This window comes from Panthera pardus, unplaced genomic scaffold (genome assembly GCF_024362965.1).
Source record: "Panthera pardus isolate Hobbes unplaced genomic scaffold, ASM2436296v1 HiC_scaffold_25, whole genome shotgun sequence".
NCBI classification, from domain to species: Eukaryota; Metazoa; Chordata; class Mammalia; order Carnivora; family Felidae; genus Panthera; species Panthera pardus.
The window spans coordinates 66,660,429-66,684,743 of NW_026526821.1; the positions used below are offsets into that span (position 1 = coordinate 66,660,429).

A 24,315-nucleotide genomic window follows, 5' to 3' on the forward strand; every position below is an offset into this window, starting at 1 on the left:
TGTGCTACATACCTATCATGTCTAATAAATTCTACATCATGTCCCTGATGGCACTTCTTAATGCAGTTCACACATATGGCATTTCGATCTGTGGTGTTACAAGTGTGACATCTAAAAAGCAAAAGCTCACATTATTTTTCTTGAACATGAGATTTCCTCAAAACATGGTATTTCACCCTATGTATGACCTTTGGTTTACAAGAAAAGAGGACCAAAACCATTTTGTGGCCCCATGCCACATTAATTCTGCAAAAGGACTTAAATGTAATAAGTGAATCTCCTGTGTCTTCTGAGAAAAGCCATTGATTTGCAATTTAACCTATCAAAGTCTGTATTGAATCAACTTGGGGGAGAAGGGAGTCAAAAACCACTCAGTGACTAGGGTATATGGAACACTTAATGACAGCTTTACTTTGAAACTCCTAGGCAAATAAGCATTGTGTTCCATCTTTCTAGTGATAGGAATAGTTACTGCAGTATTGTATTTTCATATTTATGGTCCCCAACATACAATCCTCAAGTAGACTGACCACAGAACTCAATGTGGACAAATACAAAGTTCGCAGTTATATTTTCTTTCCATTGGCAAATACCCCATTTCCTCTGCCTTAAGAGAAAGAGATCTAAAAATGTTAGGTATTGCCAGTTTAGAAAACACACACACACACAGAAAAAGAAAAATCACAAACTCCCCCTTTCCAAGACTCAAGTAATTTAGAAATATACCTGTAGAAATCATGCATGGGATAGCTGGTATAACTTGATATTTTATATAAACATTGGCCTCTACTAACAGCCTTTTCTATGGCATCTTGATTGTTCATTATTTTGTTGTCTGTAATAAAAGAAAAAAATAAAATTCTAGAGGACAAAGACAAAATATAGAAGACTTAAGATAAAAATAGATAGTCTATTTTAAAGAAGAGTCACTTTTTAAGATCTTTAAAGAAGGCTAGCCAATTGAGTAAAACACCTTAAAGGATTTTCCTTGTGTAAGAGATTCCAACTGTTTAGAATAACCTGAAACTTAGAAAATAGGTGAGTTGCAGTCTTGGTAAACAGGAAAATAGGTCTTGGTAGACTGACAAAGCAGTCAAATACCAATGGCTTCTGACACCATTATTTTTTCATGGCGTATTTTCTATATTTATAGGCAGAGCAGACTCCAACATACCTTTCATTGTCACATTAACACCAGATGCTAAAAATAAGCCTCCAAACCGGTTGTTAAAAATCTGATTGCCTTCTAGTGTTGCAGTCGCATGATTTGTAATTTCAATACCTGAAGTAAAATTTACAAACAGTAGATACATCATCACATTATACAGTTTCCTAAAAGAAACCTGCAATACAGCAAATAAAAACTAACAAGTGTATTAACTCTTAATATCTAAAGAATAAGATGAAATGTTAGAGTCCTTGAGAATAACACTTATTTTCCACTGTTACTAGTCCACTCTCCTTGCCAAAGTGAGCAATGCTACAGATGGTTCATAACATACTACTTTCTTTGCAAACTAAGAAGAGGATAAATGCTCAGAAGTATGGTGAGGTAGCCATTAGTTATACACATAAAGAAAAAAGGAGCTGAATGGTTATTTGGGATAAAAATAATTGTCCTCTTCATTGGCAAAAAGTTGAAATATATGTGTAATACTTTGTGAAGCCAGAGGGCTTGAATTTGTCTGTAGTACAAGCCTGCATTCTATCCCAAATAATGTTTCATAATTACTACCGGACATTAATAGAGACATTTCTTAAAAGTTGGGCTTAGAGTAGGAGAATCCAGAACTTGGATTGGGTACTCTAATAAGCGATTGTAAATTGATAGGCATTCAGCCACTTTTGTAATACAATTTACACCTTTAGTTATAAAGCAAAAGAGAATAGACTAAAAAACACTTTATAGAAAACAAGCTACAGGTAACAAAAGAAAATACAAACCTGCAGCAAATCCATCAAATATTCTGTTTTTCCTTAAGACTGGATGACTATTAGTGCTGATGAGAACACCTGCTTGAGCATTCCTGAAAATGTCATTTTCTTCAAGGAGACCTATAATAAAATATTTCCTCAGATTAAGACTAATGCACACAAGTTTTACTAGGTGTTTTGGTGGTATTTAAGTATTCTTTTAGTTTCTTATTAATTGCATTGTATAAAATTCACAGGACTAACTTTTCAGCTGAAAGGAAAGTTTATTAGTAATTCAAAAGAATGTAAGACTTAACTGAAAATTGCCATATAACCATACTAACAAATAACTGGAAATCCCAGGGTAGCAGGAACCATGTGCAGTTCATTCACCATTGCATCCCCAGTGGCTGGCACGTAGTTTTTCTCACAAAAATACTGAATTAAAATTAATTCCTTTTAAATGTTTCTGGAACCTCTGCAGCACCCTGTTTTCATTCAAGCCCTGATTATTTCTGGCCATTACTATAATAATCATTATTTGACCAATTTCTTTTACTCCAGTCTCTTTTGCTGTTATTTTTCCCAGTGACCTACAGCTTTATCACATACCTCTCTGCTTAAAAAGTATTTTCAGAATAAAGTTTAAAATTAAGTTGCCATTTAAAGCCTTTCAAAATATTCCCCAACCTATTCTGTCTTCCTACATTACCTATGCCTTGAATATGCTATACGTTTTTATCTCTAATGCTATGGTTTGTATTATTTCCTCATTCTGGAATGTCCTACTCTCTTTCTTCCTAATGTCACGTCCTCTGGAAGATTTTTAGTTTCTCTCCATCAAATTTATTATTCTCTCTTCTGGGAGTATAACATAATGATCGATAGTGAGCTGAGGAATTATTAGACTTTTGGTCTTCAAACACTGATTTCACCTCCTCCTAGCTCTGAGTAGGTAAATTACTTACCTACTCTTTGTCTCCATGTCCTTATCTGTAAAATGGGAATAATAGCACCTACCATATAGGGTTATAATGGGGATCACATGAATTAATATATGTAAAAGTACACAGCACTAAATAAATATTAAGCTATATTACTCCTATAAAACCTATTTATGTATAGACAATTATTAGTTGTGTACTAGTGTTTCTCTGCTCCCTGAAGACGTGAAACATGGTTTTTATTTCTGTAGACATTTGACCCATCTGTGGTATTTCAGTCTTGACCTTAAATTGCTTCAAGTCCCTATCTGTAATTTTGCTTTTGCTAAGATCCAGTCTGAATTCCATGTACAAAGTCTCTTAAGATTTGGGCCCTGCCTCTTTTCTAGGCTCACCTTTCAGTATCTCTTTGTCTTACTAAACCACTTTGTTTCTTCTAGTTGTTTTAATGTGCCATTAGACTATAAACTTTCTGGATGTAGTACTGTTTTTATTTAGCATTGTATCTTTAGCATCGGTATCACAGTTGTTAGTACATGAGTATTCAGTTAATATGTACAGAACAAATGAAACTGAAATAAGTATGCTTTCTACACCTGGAATGACCTCCCCACCCCATTGACCTGTGAATACTTATTTTTCAAGGCACAGCTCAAGAGTGATTTTACTCCATGAACCTTTTCTCAACACCTTACAAATAAAACCATCCACTGTATTGTGTTTCCTCGTTATACCTTGTAAATACTCCTATCAGATATGTTACTTTATTACTAAATTCTAAGCTCCTTCAGAGTCTCTGTCATTAATGGAATCATCACTGCTTGGCTGTAGTAGTAAACTTTGTTGACTGGTATGTTGTAGCAATAACTAGCTATCCTGTATAAGATATGTACAGTGCTGGGTTACTGACATTTCAGGAATGATGATAAATTTACATTTGACATTCTCCCCTAGTCTCTCTCTATAAGCAACATGCATTTGCAAGGGGCAGGGACTGTGGAACTTTTACCTCAATGCAAAATGAGCTGACCTTTATGTATACAAAACCAGGCATGCCCGCTGGGCTTCATTAATTCCATTCTCCAACACAGTTGTAAACAGTTACAAAGCAGTATTTCTTTACTACAGACATTTTCATATATTTACAGACCCAATTAATTTCTCATCTAGTTATGTAACTGGACTTTGAGGTTTATTATAATCCTATCACTATTCTAAATATTAAGTCCAGAGAGAGGATGTAAACAAATTCTACCTTAAAAAAGCCTAACAACTGGCATAGTCAAGATGACTACAAAAGAAAAAAAAAATTATGTTAACATTTGTCTCCTTTACCTCTAGGCACTAATCTCTTAAACCATCTCAAGACCTGATAAAGAAATAAACTTGAGATTCACTCATTTATAACATATTAATTGGTAATGTCACTAATCATTAAAGATATGGAAGAAGAATAACAAAAAACTTGGTTTTTTACTAATGCAAAATTAACAACGATACCTCGACCCCCATTAAATATACAGATGCCACCATCTCTTCCATCATGGATTTTATTTCTTCTTAGTGTAGGATTACTATCTGTCTTAATCCAGACTCCAGCCATTGCATTGTCAAATATTTCATTGTCTTCTATACAGCCTAGACCTACAAGTGTAAAAATGTAGGTTATGTTATTTGGAAAGTATATTTTAAAGGCAATTAGCAATGAGAAAAAGATGAAAGATTAAACGTACCAGAATTATAAACAAGAATTCCACCATTCTGTCCTCCCCAAATTTTGTTACGTCTAATTTTGGGGTTGCTTCCAGTCCTATGGATACAATAGAAAATAATGCCATTTAAATTGCTTCTACTCCCAGGGTACCAGGGTGGCTCAGTCAGTTAAAGCATTCGACTTCGGCTCAGGTCTTGATCTTGTGGTTCATGAGTTTGAGCCTTGTGTTGGGCTCTGTGCTGATAGCTTGGAGCCTGGAGCCTCCTTCGGATTCTGTGTGTCCCCCTCTCTCTGCCCCTCCCCCACTCACATTGTGCGTGTGTGTGTGTGTGCCCCGCGTGCGTGTGTCTCAAAAATAAAAACGTTAAAAAATAAATTGCTTTTACTCTCTTATCCATGTTATGTGAGGTAACAGTGGAAAAATTCATATTAATCACAGTAAGAATAAATATAACAATGGCATCCTTCCAAAATGCTCTGAGAAAATTTATTGGTAAAGACACTGATTTAATTTTGCTTAATTCTATTTACTATAGAATACACTTAGTTATAGATTATATTACTACTATACAGTCTCCTAATAATATACAAACTAAACTGAGGGAAGTTAGATTAAACGACTATTACTGCATGCTCCCCTCATATATAAAATGAAGGGCGGAATTTAAGTACTATTACAGTTTTTAAAACTGTTAAAATACAGGAAAGAGGGATTTAAAAAACTATTAATTTTACAGAAATAGTGTAAAAAAAGAAGCTCCCATCTACTAAGTGCCTACACCATGCCAGGTATAGTTCATAAGTGTTTTTATACAGCCTTCCACTTTTCCAAGTATGATGGAGTACACTGGCAACTACAACCGTTACACTGGAGAACAGAGGAAATGTGCACTTATGGCAGGCATATGTGCCACTGGCTACCATCTTCAAGTTGTTCAAGAGAAGTTATACTCTGACAAAGCTGAGCATGTGATAAGAGAGAGTGAATATATATATGGAGGAATAAAGATTGAGCATTAAATAACAAGTTCTACATGCCCCACATACTCCCACCCAACTTCTTCCCGAAAGCAAAATGTGAAAATGTTTACCTTATCTGAACCCCTGAATACATATGATTATAGATATCATTGTCCTCTAGCACTCCATGTCCATTGTCATAAAAATAAACACCAACCTAAAATTTAAAAAAATTATTTTTCAAATGACAAGAAAGTGTTTACCAACAATGTGTTTCCCAAATAAGAGTCCAAAATAATTTTACCTGCTTCCCACTATGTATCCTGTTTCTTCTCAGTACTGGAGTACTGCCAGTTGTCACCCAGACCCCAGCCAGAGTATTACTATAAACTTCATTCTCTTCTATTACTCCTTGTCCTTTCTCATGCTAAATAAAATTTATTACAATAAATTACAATACATATCTTTTAGAAACATTACAATATATATATACATATATATCTTCTAGAAATAGTTTATATTCCCCCTTTAAAGACAGTTATCATAAAAAAATCTCAATTTTTATTTTTTAATCTGGTTAAAGAGGTAATGATTACATTGTTTTTATGTAGTCTCTACACGAATTTAAGCTCCAGAAGTTTATATACTGTTATGCGGTTTTGTACTTTTAAATCTATTATAGAAAGAGTAGTAGCATTCAATTTTCTTCAGCAAAAAAGCTTATCTTTCATTTAGTAAGTTAATAGTTATTTCAAATTTATTAACTGATGAAATAATTCAAAAAAAGGTCTTAGGTTACTAAAATTTTTGAGAAGATTTAAGATACGGACATTTCTAGAACTGAAAATAAAAATTAGAGTCACACCTAGCATTACACAAGGACCTTTCTAAAACTTCCTGCATTTTCTCACTTGAATCGGTTGTAATAGTTTGAGACACCATGGTAACAGAAGACATAGGACTAATATATATTTTTACAATTTTGTAAGATGCTCAATTATGTTTCAACATAAATTCAAATGAGAAAATGGCTTTTCAAAAAATATTCAAAAAGATTCAAGTCTAGGGGCACCTGACTGGCTCGCTCAGAAGAGTGTGCGACTCTTGATTTTTTTAGGGTCATGAACCTCATGCTGGGGGGGCAGAGATTTCTTAAATAGATAAAACTTTAAAAAATTAGTAAGAAGATACTTCTATGCCTAAATTCAGTCAGTTGACTGAATTTTACAGAACACTACCCACACTATAAAAGTTAAGTTATTCATATATACTGGCAGAAAGAACAAGAGTCTTATTGTATAAGTATTAAATAGAGTCATAAATTCATACTCTACAAGTTGAATGTGGCCTACCCCTTCTCTCTTGGTTTTAATGCATGGCATTCTAGAACTATATTCATTAACTTACCACATAAATCCCACCATGCTGGCCATCATGAATTTTGTTATGTCGAACAATTGGACAACTGTTTGTCCTAATCTGAATTCCTGCTAGTGCATTGCCTATTTAAAAATAAAAGTTACAATGTCAACATAAGGAGCCTAGTGCAACACAGTAAGAGTTTTGCATTACACAATAAACATTTTTACAATTTTAGGAAAAGCATTAGTCTGTGAATATGTCATATTCAGAAAGATATTTGTGGGCCATGAACATTAAAAAAAACTAAGGGAACCAGGAGTATAAAAAGAAAAACTGTAGGCAGTATGGGTATAATGGTTAAGAGTAGAGACTCAGAAGTCAGGCTGCCAAATTTTGAATCCCAGGAATTCTACCTTCCTGTGTGACTGTAAGATACTTAACCTCATCATACCTTTGTTTCCTGATCAGTAAGTGGGGATATTTAATAGTGTCTACTTCACAGGGTTGATGTGAATATTATATGACTTAATTCAGGTAAGGTGTTCAGAATAATGCCTGAAACTAAGTAAGCTTTATGTTAAGTATTAGCAAAAGACAAAGCCCAGGAACATATCAGTGTCTGGCATACAGACACCTAATAATGGTTTGCTGAATTAATATCTCAAAAAGTTTTAATGAGGAGTATTTTCCTTTTATAGTTAGTACCAAAGTTAATGAAGTGAATCTAAGGAAACTGTAGATACTTCTGAGACTAAAGTCATATTTATATTTTCATCACTGATAATCTGGCATAGTGATTGGTACACAGTGGGTACTCAGTAAATGTTAAGTGAATAATGACTATTAAGTAAATAGATCAGAAATAATCTTTATTGAGAGTTTAAAGAAACTGGATCAATTATCCTATTTGGATGGTTTCAAAGTGGTCCACTGTGTTAATGTCAAGAAGAAAGGCCAAGCTCCAAGACTGTATACAGCAAAACCACATGCTTACCATAAATGTCATTTCCTTCAATAAGGCCTCGTCCATCACCAAAGATGTAAACTCCCCCTTGATTTCCATTAAATATAGAATTTCCCCTATAATTAATAAATAATAAAAATAAAGATCTATTCAAACATCTACAAGCTTACTTGTTTTACACAATAAACTGTAAGGCCACTCATAATCATGTGACCTTAAAAAATTATTTATCTTTTAAGGGCCTCAATTTCCTAATCTGTAAAATGAGGGACTCAGATTAGATGATTTCTAAATTCCCTTGCAGTTTTTCTAAGACCTAAAGCTTAGAAGAGCCTCCTGGTATTTGAGACAAAATAACATTCTTTTTTTCCCCAAAATATTTATTTTGAGAGAGCATGGGTACACACAAGCGGGGGGGGGAGGTGGGAGAGAAAGGGGGGGGAGGGAGGAAGGGTGGGAGGGAGAGAATCCCAAGCAGGCTCTGCTCTGTCAGTGCAGAGCTGATGTGGGGTTTGATCCCATGAACCCCGAGATCATGACCTGAGACGAAATCAAAAGTTGGACGCTTATTAACTGACCAAGCCACCCAGGCACCCCCAAAATAACATTCTTAAAAATCCCCCCTCAAAATAGCTAACACAATGAGAAGAACTGTTTTTTAGCTGATCTGGAAACGTTTGCTGAATATTAACAAGATGGAAATCCCATAATCTACTTTCATAAAGCCAGCAGAAAATAAAACTTGGCAATTAAAAATAAATTATCATTGATCAAATTATAATAGTTCTGTTCTACAGTCTTAGTCAATGCCTTTCAGAATGTATCTGTTTGTTTCCTTACTGTGGCCAGAGGGAGTGGTAGGAACTATTAAAGGAAAGTTTTGACTTTTTGTTATTCTTGGACTCTCTGTCCAAGAATCTTTGAGATAGCTACTTTCCTGATTTATGCTACCTGCTCTCAGACAAAAAGAGAAGACAAGATCATTCAGGTTCCAAGAGAAAGTTCATGGCTCTACGTACCCATTTATAGTGCAGTTTGATAAATTTAAAATAAAAATCTCAGCATTTGCAATTGTTCATAAAATATTATTAATGCATGGCTTAGATCACTAAAAAACGAACACCCTAAAATAAAAGCAATTGTTATGCTCATTCAGATGCATAGACATTTACTAGGAAAATCTATTTTACAGCAGTCAGGTGTCTAGGAAAAACACTGAGAGTTAAAGCTAAGTATCCTGACTTTTCTTACAACACAAAACAATGTGACAAAGTAATTTCCATCCATAATTACATATAAATACCTTATTGTTGGGTCACTATTTGAGGTAATCCATACACCTGCAAAGTTGTTTGCATAGATTTTATTCTCTATGAATTGTCCTCTTCCTTTCTCATGCACATATATTCCTCCAGTCTGCCCATGATGAATTTCACATCGAACCACCGTGGGGTTAGCATAGGCTTTTACTTCAAAGCCTGCTATTCTGTTTCTGTGTATGTTGCAACTTTCAAAGTAACCCTGAAAAACACAGAAATTAAACTGTAGGTAAGGCTACCTTCCAAAAAGAAATGACATTAAAAAAATTGACCTTTTTAATGTATACCTCTAAATTAAGTATCAGAAATGTTGAGTAAGAATAAAACACAGATATACACTAAATTTCAAATGATAAACACGAAGAGATTTAAGTATTTTAGTAAAACATAAGTACAAATTCTCTAATTAGTCTCAGTACACTCAAAGCCAGGAAAGAAAAATAGGGAAAGATTTATTCAATAAATGCAAATAAACACCATTACCCAATAAATATATAGATCCTTTAACAAAGACTTATTATGTATTAAATAAAATAAATCCTTGTAGTTAAAAATGCCCCAAGAAATCAAACTTTCTAAAAAGCTGACTTAAGGACATAATCAGAGACAATAAAACCCTTCTGAAGACTTATGTTTATGCTCTACATGCTATCTAAGATAGTATACATTAAATATGATCTCAATTTTATTTCAAGAAAAACTTGAAGAATAAAACAAAAATATGAGGGCATGATTATCTGAGAAGTATTATGGATGACTTTTTGTATCCTTTACACTTCTCTTAGTTTCTTAAATCTTCTGTAACAGACATGCTTATTTTTTTTTTTTTTATTTTTTGGACATGCTTCACTTACTTGTAATGAGAGTCAAAGTTACTGTAATACTGATATCCTAAATTCTAAGATCCAATCAAGAGTAAATAATTAAGAGAAAAAAATAAGACATTCCTAAGATGGCACTTAAACTCCTGGTCTATCTCCCTTCAAAAACTGAAGGTGTTCTCCATTCTTTAAATTCTCTTTAATACTAAGTACTTTCTTATGCTACCTCTAAGTACTGCTTTGTACTACTTCCATATTGGTCATATCCATTTCTAACTGATCATAAGCTCCTATATAGAAATGAATATACTAATTTCTGGTGCAGCTATACAGGACTTCACACACACTAAACACTCAAGTAAGAACTAATTAACTTTCTGCAAAATCTAGTAGAGGCTAAAAACAGGATGTAAATCTGAATAGTTTACTATATATTTAACTCTTTAAGAAGACACACCTCTGAGAATAACATTCAGAAGTAGTTTCTGGATTCATTTTCTACAAGTACATACTATCTGTAACTTTGAAAAATAACTTTTTTAAATATGAAAAGCTTCTTTGATTTTATACCAAATAAAAATGGATGTATAATGGATATATATACAGACTATTATGGCAAAACTGAGCATCAAAGAAAAAAACAAGAAATTTAAAGAGTTCAGACCAAATGGACTTAATGTTAGGTTGGAATGAATCCACATTTCTGATGTTTTCATTATTGAGAAAGGAGTTCAATTAGGCTCCTAGTTTCTTTCTGCTGGGAGTTGAATGACTTCTCTGATTGGTAAACTTGGGGAAGAATAAACTGGGTATGCTCATTCAGCTTCACTCTTTTCCTCACAGAAGTGAGCTGCCCTGAGGGAGCATGCCTTCTGCTACTATTCCACAAACAAATCTTAGGACTAAGTGGGTAAGCTTATTTAATTTTGGGGTGCAATTACAACCAGATCCATGTGGTTCTTGTTCTAGGTTGTATTCTCCAACTTAGCTCTTTAAGGGTTAATAAAATGCTATTTCAGCCCCCTTCTGCTACCTCATGGCTTTATTTCTTAATCTGTTCAGAATATGGCAAGGAAATGTGCTGCTTATTGGGCTTCCATAAAGATTTCAGTAACAGCCCACTGTCATCTACTGACTATACTAAACATACAGTACTGCAAGTATATTTTGCTATGTATTGACTAAACATGATTCAAATGCAGGGATGCTCTTTCTGTTTTCTTTAGGTTTTGATTCTGTATAGTTAAGATAGTCAACTAAAGCAATTTATTTTGTTAAGTTTATTTTTTTACTTTGAGAGAGTGCGAGCACATACGAGTTGGAGAGTGACAGAAAGAAGAGGGAGAGAGAGAGAGAATCCCAAGCAGGCTCCACACCATCAGCACAGAGCCTGATGTAGGGCCTGAACTCACAAACTGTGAGATCATGACCTGAGCTGAAATCAAGAGTTGGACACTTAACCCACTAAGCCACCCAGGCACCCCTAAGATAGTCAACTAGATCCACAAGTTTATTAAGGCAAACAGTAGCCTCCTCTCCTCATTTTCCCTGATCTAATGGCCCCCGTTTCCATTCATTTAGCTGTTTCTTTTTATCTATCTATTTTTTTAAAGTTTATTTATATTGAGAGAGAGAGAGAGTGAGTGAGCAAGCGGTCACACAAGCAGGGGAGGGGCAGAGAGAGAGGGAGAGACAGAATCCTAAGCAGGCTTCGCGCCACCAGCACAGATGTTTGGGATTCTGTGTCTCCCTTTCTCTCTGCCCCCTTCCACTTGTGCTCGCTCTCTCAAAATAAACATTAAAAAAAAAAAAACAAACCAAAAAACAACTTGTATTGTATCTTCAGCTTGCAGTTTTAGGGATTATCCACTGACTTCCTATTATAGAAGGTAACAATTTAGCTCTTTCTATTTCTATCTCCCATCACACACATTCACACTGTCATTCCAATGTAGTTATATCACAATTTTGGTTAAGATTACTGTGCTACTCAGAGCTGAGCCATAAAGTACAACTACATATTCTTTGCCATACAACTTTTTATTGAAGTTAGTAATTATCTTGTTCTCCTTTGCTTAGGTCTCTAGTGATAATTCTATCCTAAACTTGTGATCAGTTCTTTAAACACTTGAATATATTTATATTCACATCAGATTTATCAATTTATCTTCCTGAACATAAGGTTTTATAATTGGCTCTAAACTGGACTGGCTGCCCTGGTCATAGGCATGCAGTCATTTACAACATTGCAATTTAAAGGTTAAAATGTCTCCTAGGTTTTATCAAAGACGGTGTTTGTAACTTGTATTTTTTGTTTGAGAATAACTTTCAAGAACAGAAAGCAGGAAAAAACATTATTTTCTTTCATACTTTTTTTTTTTTTAAGTAAACTCTACTCCTAATGTGGGGCTTGAACTCACGACCCTACACTCAAGAGTCACATGCTCCAGGAGCTGCCCCCCCCCCCCACTACATGCTTTGAAAACCAGAAGCCTCTCTATTGCTACAACTGTCATTTTATTACATTCATTACAGAACAATGATTGACTGACTTATAGTTTAATAATTTTACAAAGAAATCTATCTCTTATGGGCTTAAAGGGTTCAGTTAATGTAATTGTGCTTTAAAATACATTTTAATGGAATGCATGTTTTAAGAGATGCCTTTAGTGTAAAATAGCCTAATAATACAGAAATGTTAAGTAGGATATAGACAGAATTCTACTTTGCCTTGTAAGATGCAGACCACAAAAACTCCAACATATATGTACAAAACTCCAAAAGCAAGGGTGTTTTGTTGGGACAATCCCCAAAAATCATTTCAAAGATATCAGATTGCTAAGAGCTTCTTCCATATATACATTTCTAAGTTTATTTATTTTGAGAGAGACAGTACAAAGGGGGGTAGGGGCAGAGAGAGAAGAGAGAATTCCAAGCAGGCTCCATGCTGTCAATGCAGAGCCCAATGCGAGGCTTGAACATGTGAACCATGAGATCATGACCCAAGCCAAAATCAAGAGCTGGACGCTTAACTGACTTGAGCCGCCCAGGGACCCCAAGCTTCTTCCATATATAAAATAAGGGCTTGTTAATTTGATACCACAAGTGTTTCTAAATCCTTGACATACACATTAATATAAATTTTTGAAAATTAACTTTCTATAAAGTTAAAAACTTAACACTGATATAAAAATAAAAGGCGAAGGACTTTTTCATTTAAAATTTTTTGGAAATACAACAGTCTTTATTAAATATGACAAAGTAAAAGGCATTCAAGAATTTCTCTTAAAACTCTCCAAAGAAAACAAGAATGAAAAATAGAGGAAAAAAAGCATGCTATCTTCATTGAAATAAATGTCTGCAATGCAAACTACTATTTACAGAACACTTGCCAAATACTGCAAAATCTGGATAAGGAAGAGTAAGTGCTGAAACCTAACAAATGCTATCTTCTACCTTTAGCAAGGTAGTTTCCCCCAAATAGCTGAAGGTTCTAATGAGCCTAGCCAATACTACAGTGATGAGATCTAATGGCATGAACGGAACATAAGAAAGAGATATTTCTGTATCATTTTCATAGAAATATCCCAGGCACAAGAAGTAAATGTGAGTAGGAAACACACTAAGCATGAAATTATGCTTCCTATCTAAGGGAGATTATCCAAAGTAAAGGAAAATGAGAGAGAGGGCAATTTCAAAATTTCTGTCATGTGTCAAATTCATAAATTAAGAATAAATGTCTCAAAAAATTTTATAGCAGTTTGGTATTGCTGTGGTATTCTAATTACATTTTATACAAAACAATACTCTGGAATGGATTTAATATTAAAAAAAGATAATTGGGGAACTGTGAACAATGACAGAAAAATTGTTTTTAGGAATGAGACTGGTACTGTGGTTCTATGAAAGAAAGAAAAATAAAGAATCCTCATTTTTTAAAGATACATGCTGAAATATATACAGATGATATGATGACGTCCAAGATTTGCTTCAAAATAATCTAGAGAGTAGAGAGTAAAGTGATTAAGTACAGATGAAACAAAATTGGCCATGAATTGAGATAGCTGTTGAAGTGGAAAGTGGGCACGTGGAGATTCATTCACTATACTGTTCTACTTTTATGTACGTTAGAAAAATTCCATAAAACAAAATGCATTAAAAATTAGAGCTAAAAACTCTACTGGAAACAAAACAGGAAAAAAAGAACTATAGAATCATAGTAAGGGACACAGAGAGCCAAGTTTCTAAAGAAAGGAACACATGGAATAAAAAAAAAAACCCAGTAAAACACAACATCAACAAAAACCTACATAAGGATACTGAAGTAGAAAAAGAAAAAAAAAAAAAAAAAAAAACACAACAAAAAAAGCCCCAGAATGATCTCAGACTTGCCAGCTACACTGGATGCTAGAAATATAAAAATGTCTATAAAATTCAGAGGGGAAAAAAGTGCACTCAAAACTGTGTATATTTAGCCAAGTTAAAAGGTAATGGGGTAGGTGTTCTCAAGTGGTAAGAATTCAGGCTACAATACTTGTAAGCCCCTCTTTTAAAAATAAATAAAAGGGGTGGCGGGTGGCTCAGTTGGTTAAGCATCTGACTCTTGATTTGGCTCAGGTAGTGATCTCACAATTTGTGAGTTCAAGCCTGGCACTGGGCTCTGCACTGGCAGTGTGGAGCCTGCTTGGGATTCTGTGTCTGTCTCTCTCTCTCAAAAATAAATAAATAAACTTAAAAAAAACCCAAAAAACAAATAATGAATGGCTAGATGACAAAGTCCAGCCATACAAAGGATGAATCAAAAAAATTCAGCAATGGACAAACTGTTATAAAAGGACTAAAGGTAAACAAATATAGAATAAATACACACCAATAACTATAGGAATGCAAATGTTACAAATCTTTACAAAAGAAAAATAAGAATATAAATGACGGAATGGTGACAGGTTGAAATATAAGGTGTTCATTCCCTCATTTTTTGTACGAGTTCATACTTAATCCTAGAGGTGTCCTTTGTACTAGTGCATGTAGTATCTTTACAAAAACAACTCTTTAAAATAAAAAGAGTATAAAATCTTTTATGATTAATTCTTATGAGTATAGGAATTTAAAGTCTAAGTATGTCAGCAGGCAAGTAAAGGAAAAAAATTCAGAGAATACATGTCTATTTAAAGAAAGTGGACAGTATAGAAACTAGTTTTAAATGTTTATTCTAATGTTCTTTGAAGTTCTATAGATAACAAAGTCAAATTTTAGAAAGATTATTCACAGTGATGTTATCCTACCGATCATGGGCTGTCAACACAAAGACGATGAAGAAGACAAGCCAAAAGAATACCTGAAATGGAAGAACATCCTACCAAAAGATGTTATGCTTTAATTTCCATCCTTCCCTTACAAATGTGTAATATGTTACAAATCTCTTCATCAATCCTTAATGAAAATATCTATCTGTAGCATCGCCTAGAATTGTTTAAAAACAAGTTAAAAAATTTGTAAGCCCAAATATAGGTGTACAATGAGGACTAAATTATTATGATGAACTTTAGTTAAGTGACCATCACCACAGGTCTTTTAAAAATGAGGAAGTTTACTCAGATTAAAATTATCTTGGCACTTCAAATCTCCCTTGTCAATGAGACCAGAGGAATGCAAAAACGTGATACTAGAATTGTACGTTAACTCTGGGGCAAAGTGTAAAGGCAACGCGAGCAGAGAAATACTAGTATATTGGTGCCATTACAAAATGAGAGTTCCATTTAGGAACTATAGGCAATATAGGCCAGGGGAGAAGGGGAGATTTTCAAGATTCTTATGTTTTGATATCCTCCATACCTTTGCCCAGACTCCCCAGTTCCCATGCTTCCTATTTCCCTATTCTTTGGAAAACAGAGGTACAATTTACAGTGAAATGTCAATTTCTTTATTCCAGCTGGAGAGGGGCAAGTGGTCATCTCCACTCTTTATTATTTGTTTGCTTGTTTATTTATTTATTTTATTTCCCCCACTCTGCTTTCTTATTTAAAGGCCCAAGTTATAGCCTACATTTTAAGTGAACTATTCTTCGCAGGTTACAGTTACCCCAGGAGTATGATGCACTGGATGGTCTGAAACCATTTAAATCTAATCAGAATTTCATAAAAGAGTGCTCCCTCCTGGTCTAGATCAGTTTTAAAACAGTTCTACATTAGGGCTTTGGAACAAACAATAAAAATAAAAAATTTCCTTCACTAATTGATGATTTGTATATGTGAATCCAACATTCCTCTGTTGCTTGATTCATGCTATACAACAGCAATACAACTTCGCTGTAACCCGATTTGCCCACCATATCATCACCTCTTCTCCCATCTCAGACTCCTTAACAAAAAATGTTGCCAATGTTGTACTAGGACTTAAAAATTGCCTCAATGAAAATTAGACATTAAATGAAAAGCATACCTGAATAGACACCAAAGACCATTATTTTAAAATAGTGGTCTAAGAGAGCTCAAAAAGTTGTGCCTCTAGAAATCTGTGTAAAATGACATAATAGTATTTAAAATATAATATTATCCATCAAGACACTAACTAACTGCTGCATCAGTTTTAGAACTGATATTTTATTATCACTGTATCTCTTATTAAAATTCTGCCAGTTAAAAAAAATTTTAAAGCACTAAAATGGAATGATGAAACCATTAATTCTCAAAGTGTAGTCTAAAAACAACCTGCATTCAACTCACTTATAGTGCTTATTAAAAATGCATATCCTAATCCCCATTTATATTATTTATTATATCTGGGTGATTTTTATGCACACTTACATTTGAGAACTACTATATTAGATCTTACTCCCCTCAAAGATTCATCAATTCCCTAAGGACACCATCTTCTCTACATGCACATAGTATTAGATTCATGAATTTACAGATTACTGCACAATGATTTTAAAATATGCTGAAATTTCTTTTTAAAATTTTGAGAGAGAGAATATGTGTGTGTGTGTGTGTGTGTGTGTGTGTGTGTACAAGCAAGGGAGGGGCAGAGACAGAGGAAGAGAATCTTAAGCAGGCTCCATGATGTCAGTAGAGCCTGATGTGGGGCTTGATCCCATGACTTATAAGATCATGACTTTCACTGAACTCAAGAGTCAAGACACTCAACCGACTGAGCCCCCACAGGTGTCCCTAAAATAAAAATCTTTAAAAAAAAATAGCTTAACTGATAAGAAGTCAGTTTTTTTTTTTATTAAGAATAAATGTTCTTACCATGCCATGATCAAATGTGAACACACCAACATCACGTCCATGATGGATATGATTCCGTCTAATAATTGGGTTTCCATGATTTTTAACCCAAATCCCAGCTAAAGCATTATTGGAAATTTCATTATCCTCATATATTCCCTGCAAAAATTAATCAGAAATAGACATTAGCAGAACTTTAAAAAAAATTTTAAAAAGAAAAAAACCCCACAAAATTAAAAAATACCTGTGCATGATCTGTTATATAAAGTCCAACATTTTCACAGTCACTGATGTTACAGTGCTTGATAGTGGGACATGCTCCTTGACCACTAACACATACTGCTGAGCCAACTGTAAGAAGAAAAATTTATTTAAAAATCTACTGGACAACAATACAGTGACTTTTTTTTAAGAGAGAGACAGAGAGAGATAGAGCAAGAGCAGGGGAGAGGGGAAAAGGAAGGGAGGGAGGGAGGGGGAGAGAGACAGAGAGGGAGAGAGAATATATATCCAAGGCAGGCTCTATGCTCAGTGAAGAGCCCAATGCTGGATCCCACAGCCCTGGGATCATGACTTGAGCCGAAATCAAGAGTTGGGACACTCAACTGACTGAGCCACCCTGGCACCCCAATAACTCATTTCATAATAAAACATAATGGAAACACTAACCTGTACATGTACTTCGGATGATACAGTGATCAATAATAGGGCTACAATTTACTGTAATCTCTAAGCAGTGGTGTGCATTATGGTGTTGAGCAGATTTGTCATCAGGGTTAAACTGAAAAGGAGAAATTCTGCTTGAAACAGACAACCACTGCCTTAAATGATTTCAACATACATATTCTAAATCTTAAATTCCTTACCCTTATTGTCATATATCCAACATAAGCATCCTCAGAACCTTCCATAAAGACGAAGGTTGAATCTCTAGTGTTTTCAATTATAACTTTGTCTGCTACTTTTCCAGGTGCTGTGGAGAATATATTTTAAAACACATTACCTTTATCTTTTTAAAGCACATGATTTATCAGATGAAATTGAAATAAAAATTTTTTTAATCAGTAAAAATATTCTGCCATAAAACTAATAATAAAAAAAATCCTTTTTATTGTTTTAAGTTGGGTACTTTTTTTGGAGGAGGCATTTTTTTTTCATTTTTTAAGAAAAATTTTAATAAAAAAATTTAATTGAAGTATAGTTAACATATTAGTTTCAGGTGTACAATACAGTGACTTGATAATTATATACATTACAAAATGCTCACTATGGAAGTGTAATTACTCTGTCACCATCACAAAATTATTATAATATTACTGATTATATTCCCTATCCTATACTTTTCAACCTGTGGCATTTATTTTATAACGGGAAGTTTGTACCTCTTAATCTCCTTCCCCTTTTTCATCTATCTGTCCACTTACCTCCCCTCTATAAACCACCTATACGTTCTCTGTATTTATGAGTCTATTTCCTTTTTACTGTTATTTGTTTTGTTTTTTAGATTCCATATATAAGTGACATCACTTGGTATTTGTCTTTGTCTAACTTATTTCACTTAGCATAATGAGGGGGAAGTTTTAAAAAAACATTAGTATTGAGTATATAAGAATATTCATTTTATCAGGTAACTGTGTTTCACTGGCCTTTACTACAGGCCATCATATTTAATGTGGGTATTATTTGAGTACTATTATACTCATTCATATATAACAATACTCCTAATAATATTTAACTACTAATAGTATTTAGTATCACATACAATGACAGATTAAAAAATGGTTTCTTGTGAAAATAAAATCACCTCTGGCAGCACCAGAAAAAGAAGCTTAAGGAGGGGAAAGAAGAAGGGGGATGATGAGTAGGTAGAGAAGGAGAGAAACCTCCCAATTTAAACTTATTTCCAAACTGGCCTTGATTTGGAAAGTACTGCAAGTCATTAGGCAAAATTTACTATACCTTCCCCCCCTATTCTCTATCGTGGAAATGGAGCAGGGAAGCACAAGGGGCAGTAAATACAAATTTCAGTTACAAGTAATAAATGCTAGCTATCTTAAAATGGTCCAGGTACAGTGTCCTTAAAAAAGGCAGAAGAAATCTTGAAATGACTGACCAGTGCTCAACAACTGTTACATTAATTCTTAGAAACCTGACCAATAGCACAAAAAAAATTTACAAAGGATATCTGTTTCATTAAAAACACAGCAATAAAAACATTAACCATCTTGATTTTCAAATAAAAGATAAAACAAGTATCTTTCTTTCTTTAATGAATAAGACAGTTGGACAAAGTACAGACATCAAGAAATATATACATCTTAAAAAAAAATTCATCTATAATGTCTGAACTGTCATGTTTTCATTTCTGTGATATGCAATATTCCTGTTCTTTCTTACCATTAAGGTATTACCAAGGTTCCCCTGGATTTTAAGTCACTAGTGTTAAAAAAAAAAAAAAATCATGTAAATAATATATTAAATTTTTAATGACAATGCATCTCAAAATACCTGCACCAATCATGGTGATTGGAGATTCAATATATATCCATTCATCAGTGTATATTCCAGAATGAACAAAGATAAGTCCATCAAAATGAGCTTCTTGTACCCCACCAAGGGCATCTTCAATTGTATCATAATACTACAAAAAAAAAAAATAAAAGCATCAGTACAGAACTGAAAGATTACCATCTTAAGTCTTGTAAAAATACGATTCAAACATACCAACATATTTTCTCTTCCTTTATATCTTGCAGGATTACTGTAGAAATGTTCAGCAAATCCTGGCTTTACATGTGCACCTTTATACTAAAATGTCAAAAAACAAAACAAACAAAAAAACCAGAAACATTAACTACTAATATAAACATTATATTCTAAATTAATTTCGTATTGTATATTTTTTATTAAATATAAAAAACGTTTTAATTATTCTAATTTTCTGTTGCATAGTGCAATGTAAATTCTGAAACAGCTTATGACTCAGTAATATCCAGTAAGAAAGGACAAAATTTGCTAATCTCAGCACTACTGATATTTTGGGACAGATAATTCTTTGTTGTGGGGTTGTCCTGTGCATCACTGTTAAAATATTTAGCAGCATCCCTGGCCTCTACCCACTAGATACCAGTAGAATCCTCTTCTCCAGTGTGACAACCAAAAAGGTCTCCAGACATTGCCAAATGTCTCCTGTGGAGCAAAACCATCCCCACCTGAGAACCACTCATAAAAGACCATAGGAAAATTAAGGTAAATGTGAAACTTTAAAACAACTACTGAACACTAATAATTTAAGAAAAAGTTCAAAGAGATCCATATAAAGTATAACTGCTCTTGGGCTACTGATGCTTACTGCCACTGTTTAAATTATTAATAAATACATCAGCAGTTAAAAAAATTGTTGAATATTTTGTTGACTGATAAATATTCACTGCCTTAAAACCTATTCTTAAGTTTAAATAAATTTTTTAAAAAGAAACTTTTAGTTACAAATATAAATCAGTATTTTCCATTTATACTTCATACCAACTGCTGGAAACTCTCTTTCCAAGGATTTGGATGTTCATATTCTTCTGGATTAATCTGGTAGAATTTGCCAGGTTCAGGATGCATCATAGGGCGAGTATATTCGAAAACTTCCATGTATAATCGTTTCCTGAAGGAGAAAAGGAATGAAAGATTTCTTCATAAAATGTCCTTTAAAACAACTAGAAAGGGGCGCCTGGGTGGCTCAGTCGGTTAAGCAACCGACTTCGGCTTAGGTCATGATCTCACAGTCCGTGAGTTCGAGCCCCACGTCGGGCTCTGTGCTGACAGCTCAGAGCCTGGAGCCTGCTTCGGATTCTGTGTCTCCCTCTCTCTTTGCCCCTCCCCTGATCATGCTCTGTCTCCCTCTGTTTCAAAAATAAATAAAAAAACATTAAAAAAAAATAAAAATAAAAATAAAACAACTAGAAAAATTATCTGATGCTTTAAAACATATAAGAATATAAAAAACCAAAATTTTAAATGTAAAATGGTTTTTGGCTAAAATAATATAACTACATATAGGGACACCTGGGTGGCTTAGATGGCTGAACATCTGACTTCAGCTTAGGTCATGATTTCACAGTTCACAAGTTTGAGCCCCACATCTGGCTCTGTGCTGACAGCTTAGAAACCTGGAGCCTGCTAAGGATTCTGTGTCTCCCTCTCTCTCTGCTCCCTCCCCACTCACTCTCTCTCAAAAATAAATAAACATTAAAAAACAATATGTAACTACATATAAAAAATAGTACACCTCCCAAAATAAGAAGTGTCAATTCTTCAAAATTTGCTTAGGGGAAAAAAGGCTACCCTTACTGTAAAAGGCTCATACGGTTATTATTTAAAAGGATGGCTTTTAGGTTGCCTGGGTGGTTTAGTCAGTTAAGCGCCTAACTCTTGGTTTCGGCTCAGGTCATGATCTCATCATTTGTGAGATCAAGCCGGGCATCGGGCTCCACGCTGACAGTGCATGGCCTGCTTGGGATTCTCTCTCTCCCTCTCTCTCTGCCCCTCCTCCACTCACACATGTGCATGCTCTCTCAAAATAAATAAATAAACTTTGAAAAAAATAATTAAAGGATGGCTTTCAGTGAAATACTCTGAACCTAATTAACTCTTTGTATATCTTTACATGTTATTATCAAGAGCCAACAAATCTCAGAAATGTACTGATAGTAACTATTATCACTTCCTGTAAAAATTGGTATTTTCTTGCAGTCTTTTTATCTACAGATAGTTTCATTTACTACAGTTATGATTATATAGCATATAAAATTCTGTATTCTGCTCTTTAAAAAAATTTTTTAGAACATAGCATTTTACTATGTTAGTAGCAACTCTTGTAAAAATCACTATTAATTGCCTGTATCATCATCCTCCAAGTAGATGTTACATTATTAGTCCATTTCTTCTTGCTAGACATTTAGATTTCTAATTTTCCCTATTATTAACTGTGCCATTATGAAAAATTTGTACATAAGGAAAAAAAATTTCCAGAAGTGAATTACGTTGGTCAAAGGGCTCACATACTTTAAGGCTCATAAATACAACTGTCAAACTCAGTGATGTTAACAGTTTTCCAAAAGTGATGTAACAAAATCTACACTCTCATTAAACTATCAGATTGAATTACCTGTTTTCTTTTTCTTAAAAAATTACCTATCTGATATTAGACACAGTTCTATTTCTAAAAAGCTTAAATTTAAATGAACATTTCCCATAATCACTCAGTTGCTATTAACTGATAAATAGCACAGAAAGTACTTCATTTTTTGTTTTATAAATACCGCTTAGACCAACAACCTACATTTGTGATAAACAGGTAACATGGAATTTATAAGCATTCTAATATTGTTCCAACGGTTTAATTTTAACCAGCACCTCACACTTCAACTTCCCTACCATCTTTAGCATTTAGGGCAGCAAATAATATATCTCAAGATAATAAGAAATAAATTTTCACTTACCACAAAATTGGATCATTAGCAAGCTCACTGAAGCGTTTACACACACAAGCTGCTCTACAAAGATCCTGTTCCAGCAAGTAAGAGAAGATTTTTAGAACCACTTCATCTGGCAGTTTCTCCTGAAGATACTGTTCAGCAGGTGCTGCTATAGAGAGATTAACAAACAGAATTTAAACTATTTATTGCGGTAGTGACAACTTTCTCATTATGTAAAGAGCATTAGTTTCATTTTATCTAATGAATAGCTTTTATTGTTTGATGACAGTCATTTTATAAGCATTTTACTTTCATAGATAATATACACATTTACTTTCTTTTGTCCTAACTTAAGTATTCTTTCTTTTAGCTGTTATGTACCATTTCAGAAACTGGTTAAACACATAAAATGTATTTTTATACAACAATTACAGTCAAAAGAGATCAGGTTCTCATGTTTATTCTATAATATCACCTTTTCAATTCAAAATGTGCCATTAATCTATATTTAATAAAATTTTAATTTTTGCCATCAAACAAAATTAAAAAGAGTATTTAACTCTATCCCTTAGTTTTCCCAAAGGAAATACCAGATAGATCTTGTGATTTTCCAGATACTCTTGCACGTTTTGCACGATGACCAAAGTTTTCTGTAGTTGAAGTTGAGGCACCCTTCAAAAACAAAAGGAAAACTAATTAAGCAAATATTTTTACCATACGTAATCATTACTTCTAAAAAACGGGTGATATTTCAGGGGCACCTGGGGGGCTCAGTCGGTTAAGCGTCCGACTTCGGCTCAGGTCATGATCTCGCAGTTTTAGTTTGAGCCCCATGTCAGGCTGTGTGCTGACAGCTCGGAGCCTACAGCCTCCTTCAGATTCTGTCTCTCTCTCTCTCTCTCTCTCTCTCTCTCTCTCTGTCCCTCCCCCACTCATGCTGTCTCTCTCTCAAAAATAAATACACATTAAAAAAAATTTCTTTTAAATGGTGACATTTCCCGTTTTGTTTCTTAACAATTCCTTCATTACAAAAAGAAAAGGAGTTACATTTATTTACCTCCATACTGCTCTTTGTAGGACACGCTGTTCTTTTTGGCAAAAGAGTTTTTCTACGAAGTTGGTATGGACTATTTTGTGCACCAGGACCTGATTCTTCAGCAACCATATCTGCAGGTACATCATCATCTGTTATAAAAAAAAAAGCAATATGAAAAATGACACCCATTTTTAAAAAAAAGCTCTATGGATGCAGTATACTTTTAAGAAGCTTCATAAATTTGATAGGGGAAGAAAGGGTAGGTATAACTTTTATATAAAATTTCAGCCAACTGGACAAACATCTGAAAGAAATGCTAGACTTCTAGTTCATTTCTTACTTCAAAACAAATTCCAAAATAGAGCATGTATTCAAGTACAAAAAAATCTATCACTAAAAGAAACCAAAGGTAATTATTTTTTGTAATGTTAAAGCAGAAAAGAAGTAGAACACAATATCTGGAAGGCATTTAAAAAAAAGGTGAGGAGCATGTTCACCTGATGAGGAATGGGAAGACTTACTAATACATGATTATAGCCCAAGTAGGGTGAGAAGAGTAGCCTGGCAAGAGGTGTCAGAATCAA

General features: G+C 34.0%; 1 protein-coding gene across 1 annotated transcript in view; it reads right to left on the reverse strand.

Annotated features, from left to right (window-relative positions):
- FBXO11 (F-box protein 11) overlaps positions 1 to 24,315 on the reverse strand; it is an 83,355-nt gene that overhangs the window by 1,397 nt on the left and 57,643 nt on the right. The window contains exons 2-22 of the mRNA XM_019415664.2: positions 23,753 to 23,880; positions 23,286 to 23,367; positions 22,720 to 22,864; positions 20,753 to 20,882; positions 19,952 to 20,035; positions 19,736 to 19,868; positions 18,094 to 18,200; positions 17,897 to 18,008; positions 17,472 to 17,578; positions 17,249 to 17,386; positions 9,162 to 9,379; positions 7,889 to 7,974; positions 6,940 to 7,034; positions 5,837 to 5,959; positions 5,664 to 5,749; positions 4,592 to 4,668; positions 4,359 to 4,502; positions 1,945 to 2,055; positions 1,175 to 1,282; positions 727 to 835; positions 13 to 111 (exon numbers count right to left, since the gene is read on the reverse strand). Of these exons, the coding sequence (XP_019271209.2) occupies positions 13 to 111; positions 727 to 835; positions 1,175 to 1,282; positions 1,945 to 2,055; positions 4,359 to 4,502; positions 4,592 to 4,668; positions 5,664 to 5,749; positions 5,837 to 5,959; positions 6,940 to 7,034; positions 7,889 to 7,974; positions 9,162 to 9,379; positions 17,249 to 17,386; positions 17,472 to 17,578; positions 17,897 to 18,008; positions 18,094 to 18,200; positions 19,736 to 19,868; positions 19,952 to 20,035; positions 20,753 to 20,882; positions 22,720 to 22,864; positions 23,286 to 23,367; positions 23,753 to 23,880 (2,422 nt within the window). The remainder of the gene's footprint in view (positions 1 to 12; positions 112 to 726; positions 836 to 1,174; positions 1,283 to 1,944; positions 2,056 to 4,358; positions 4,503 to 4,591; positions 4,669 to 5,663; positions 5,750 to 5,836; positions 5,960 to 6,939; positions 7,035 to 7,888; positions 7,975 to 9,161; positions 9,380 to 17,248; positions 17,387 to 17,471; positions 17,579 to 17,896; positions 18,009 to 18,093; positions 18,201 to 19,735; positions 19,869 to 19,951; positions 20,036 to 20,752; positions 20,883 to 22,719; positions 22,865 to 23,285; positions 23,368 to 23,752; positions 23,881 to 24,315) is intronic.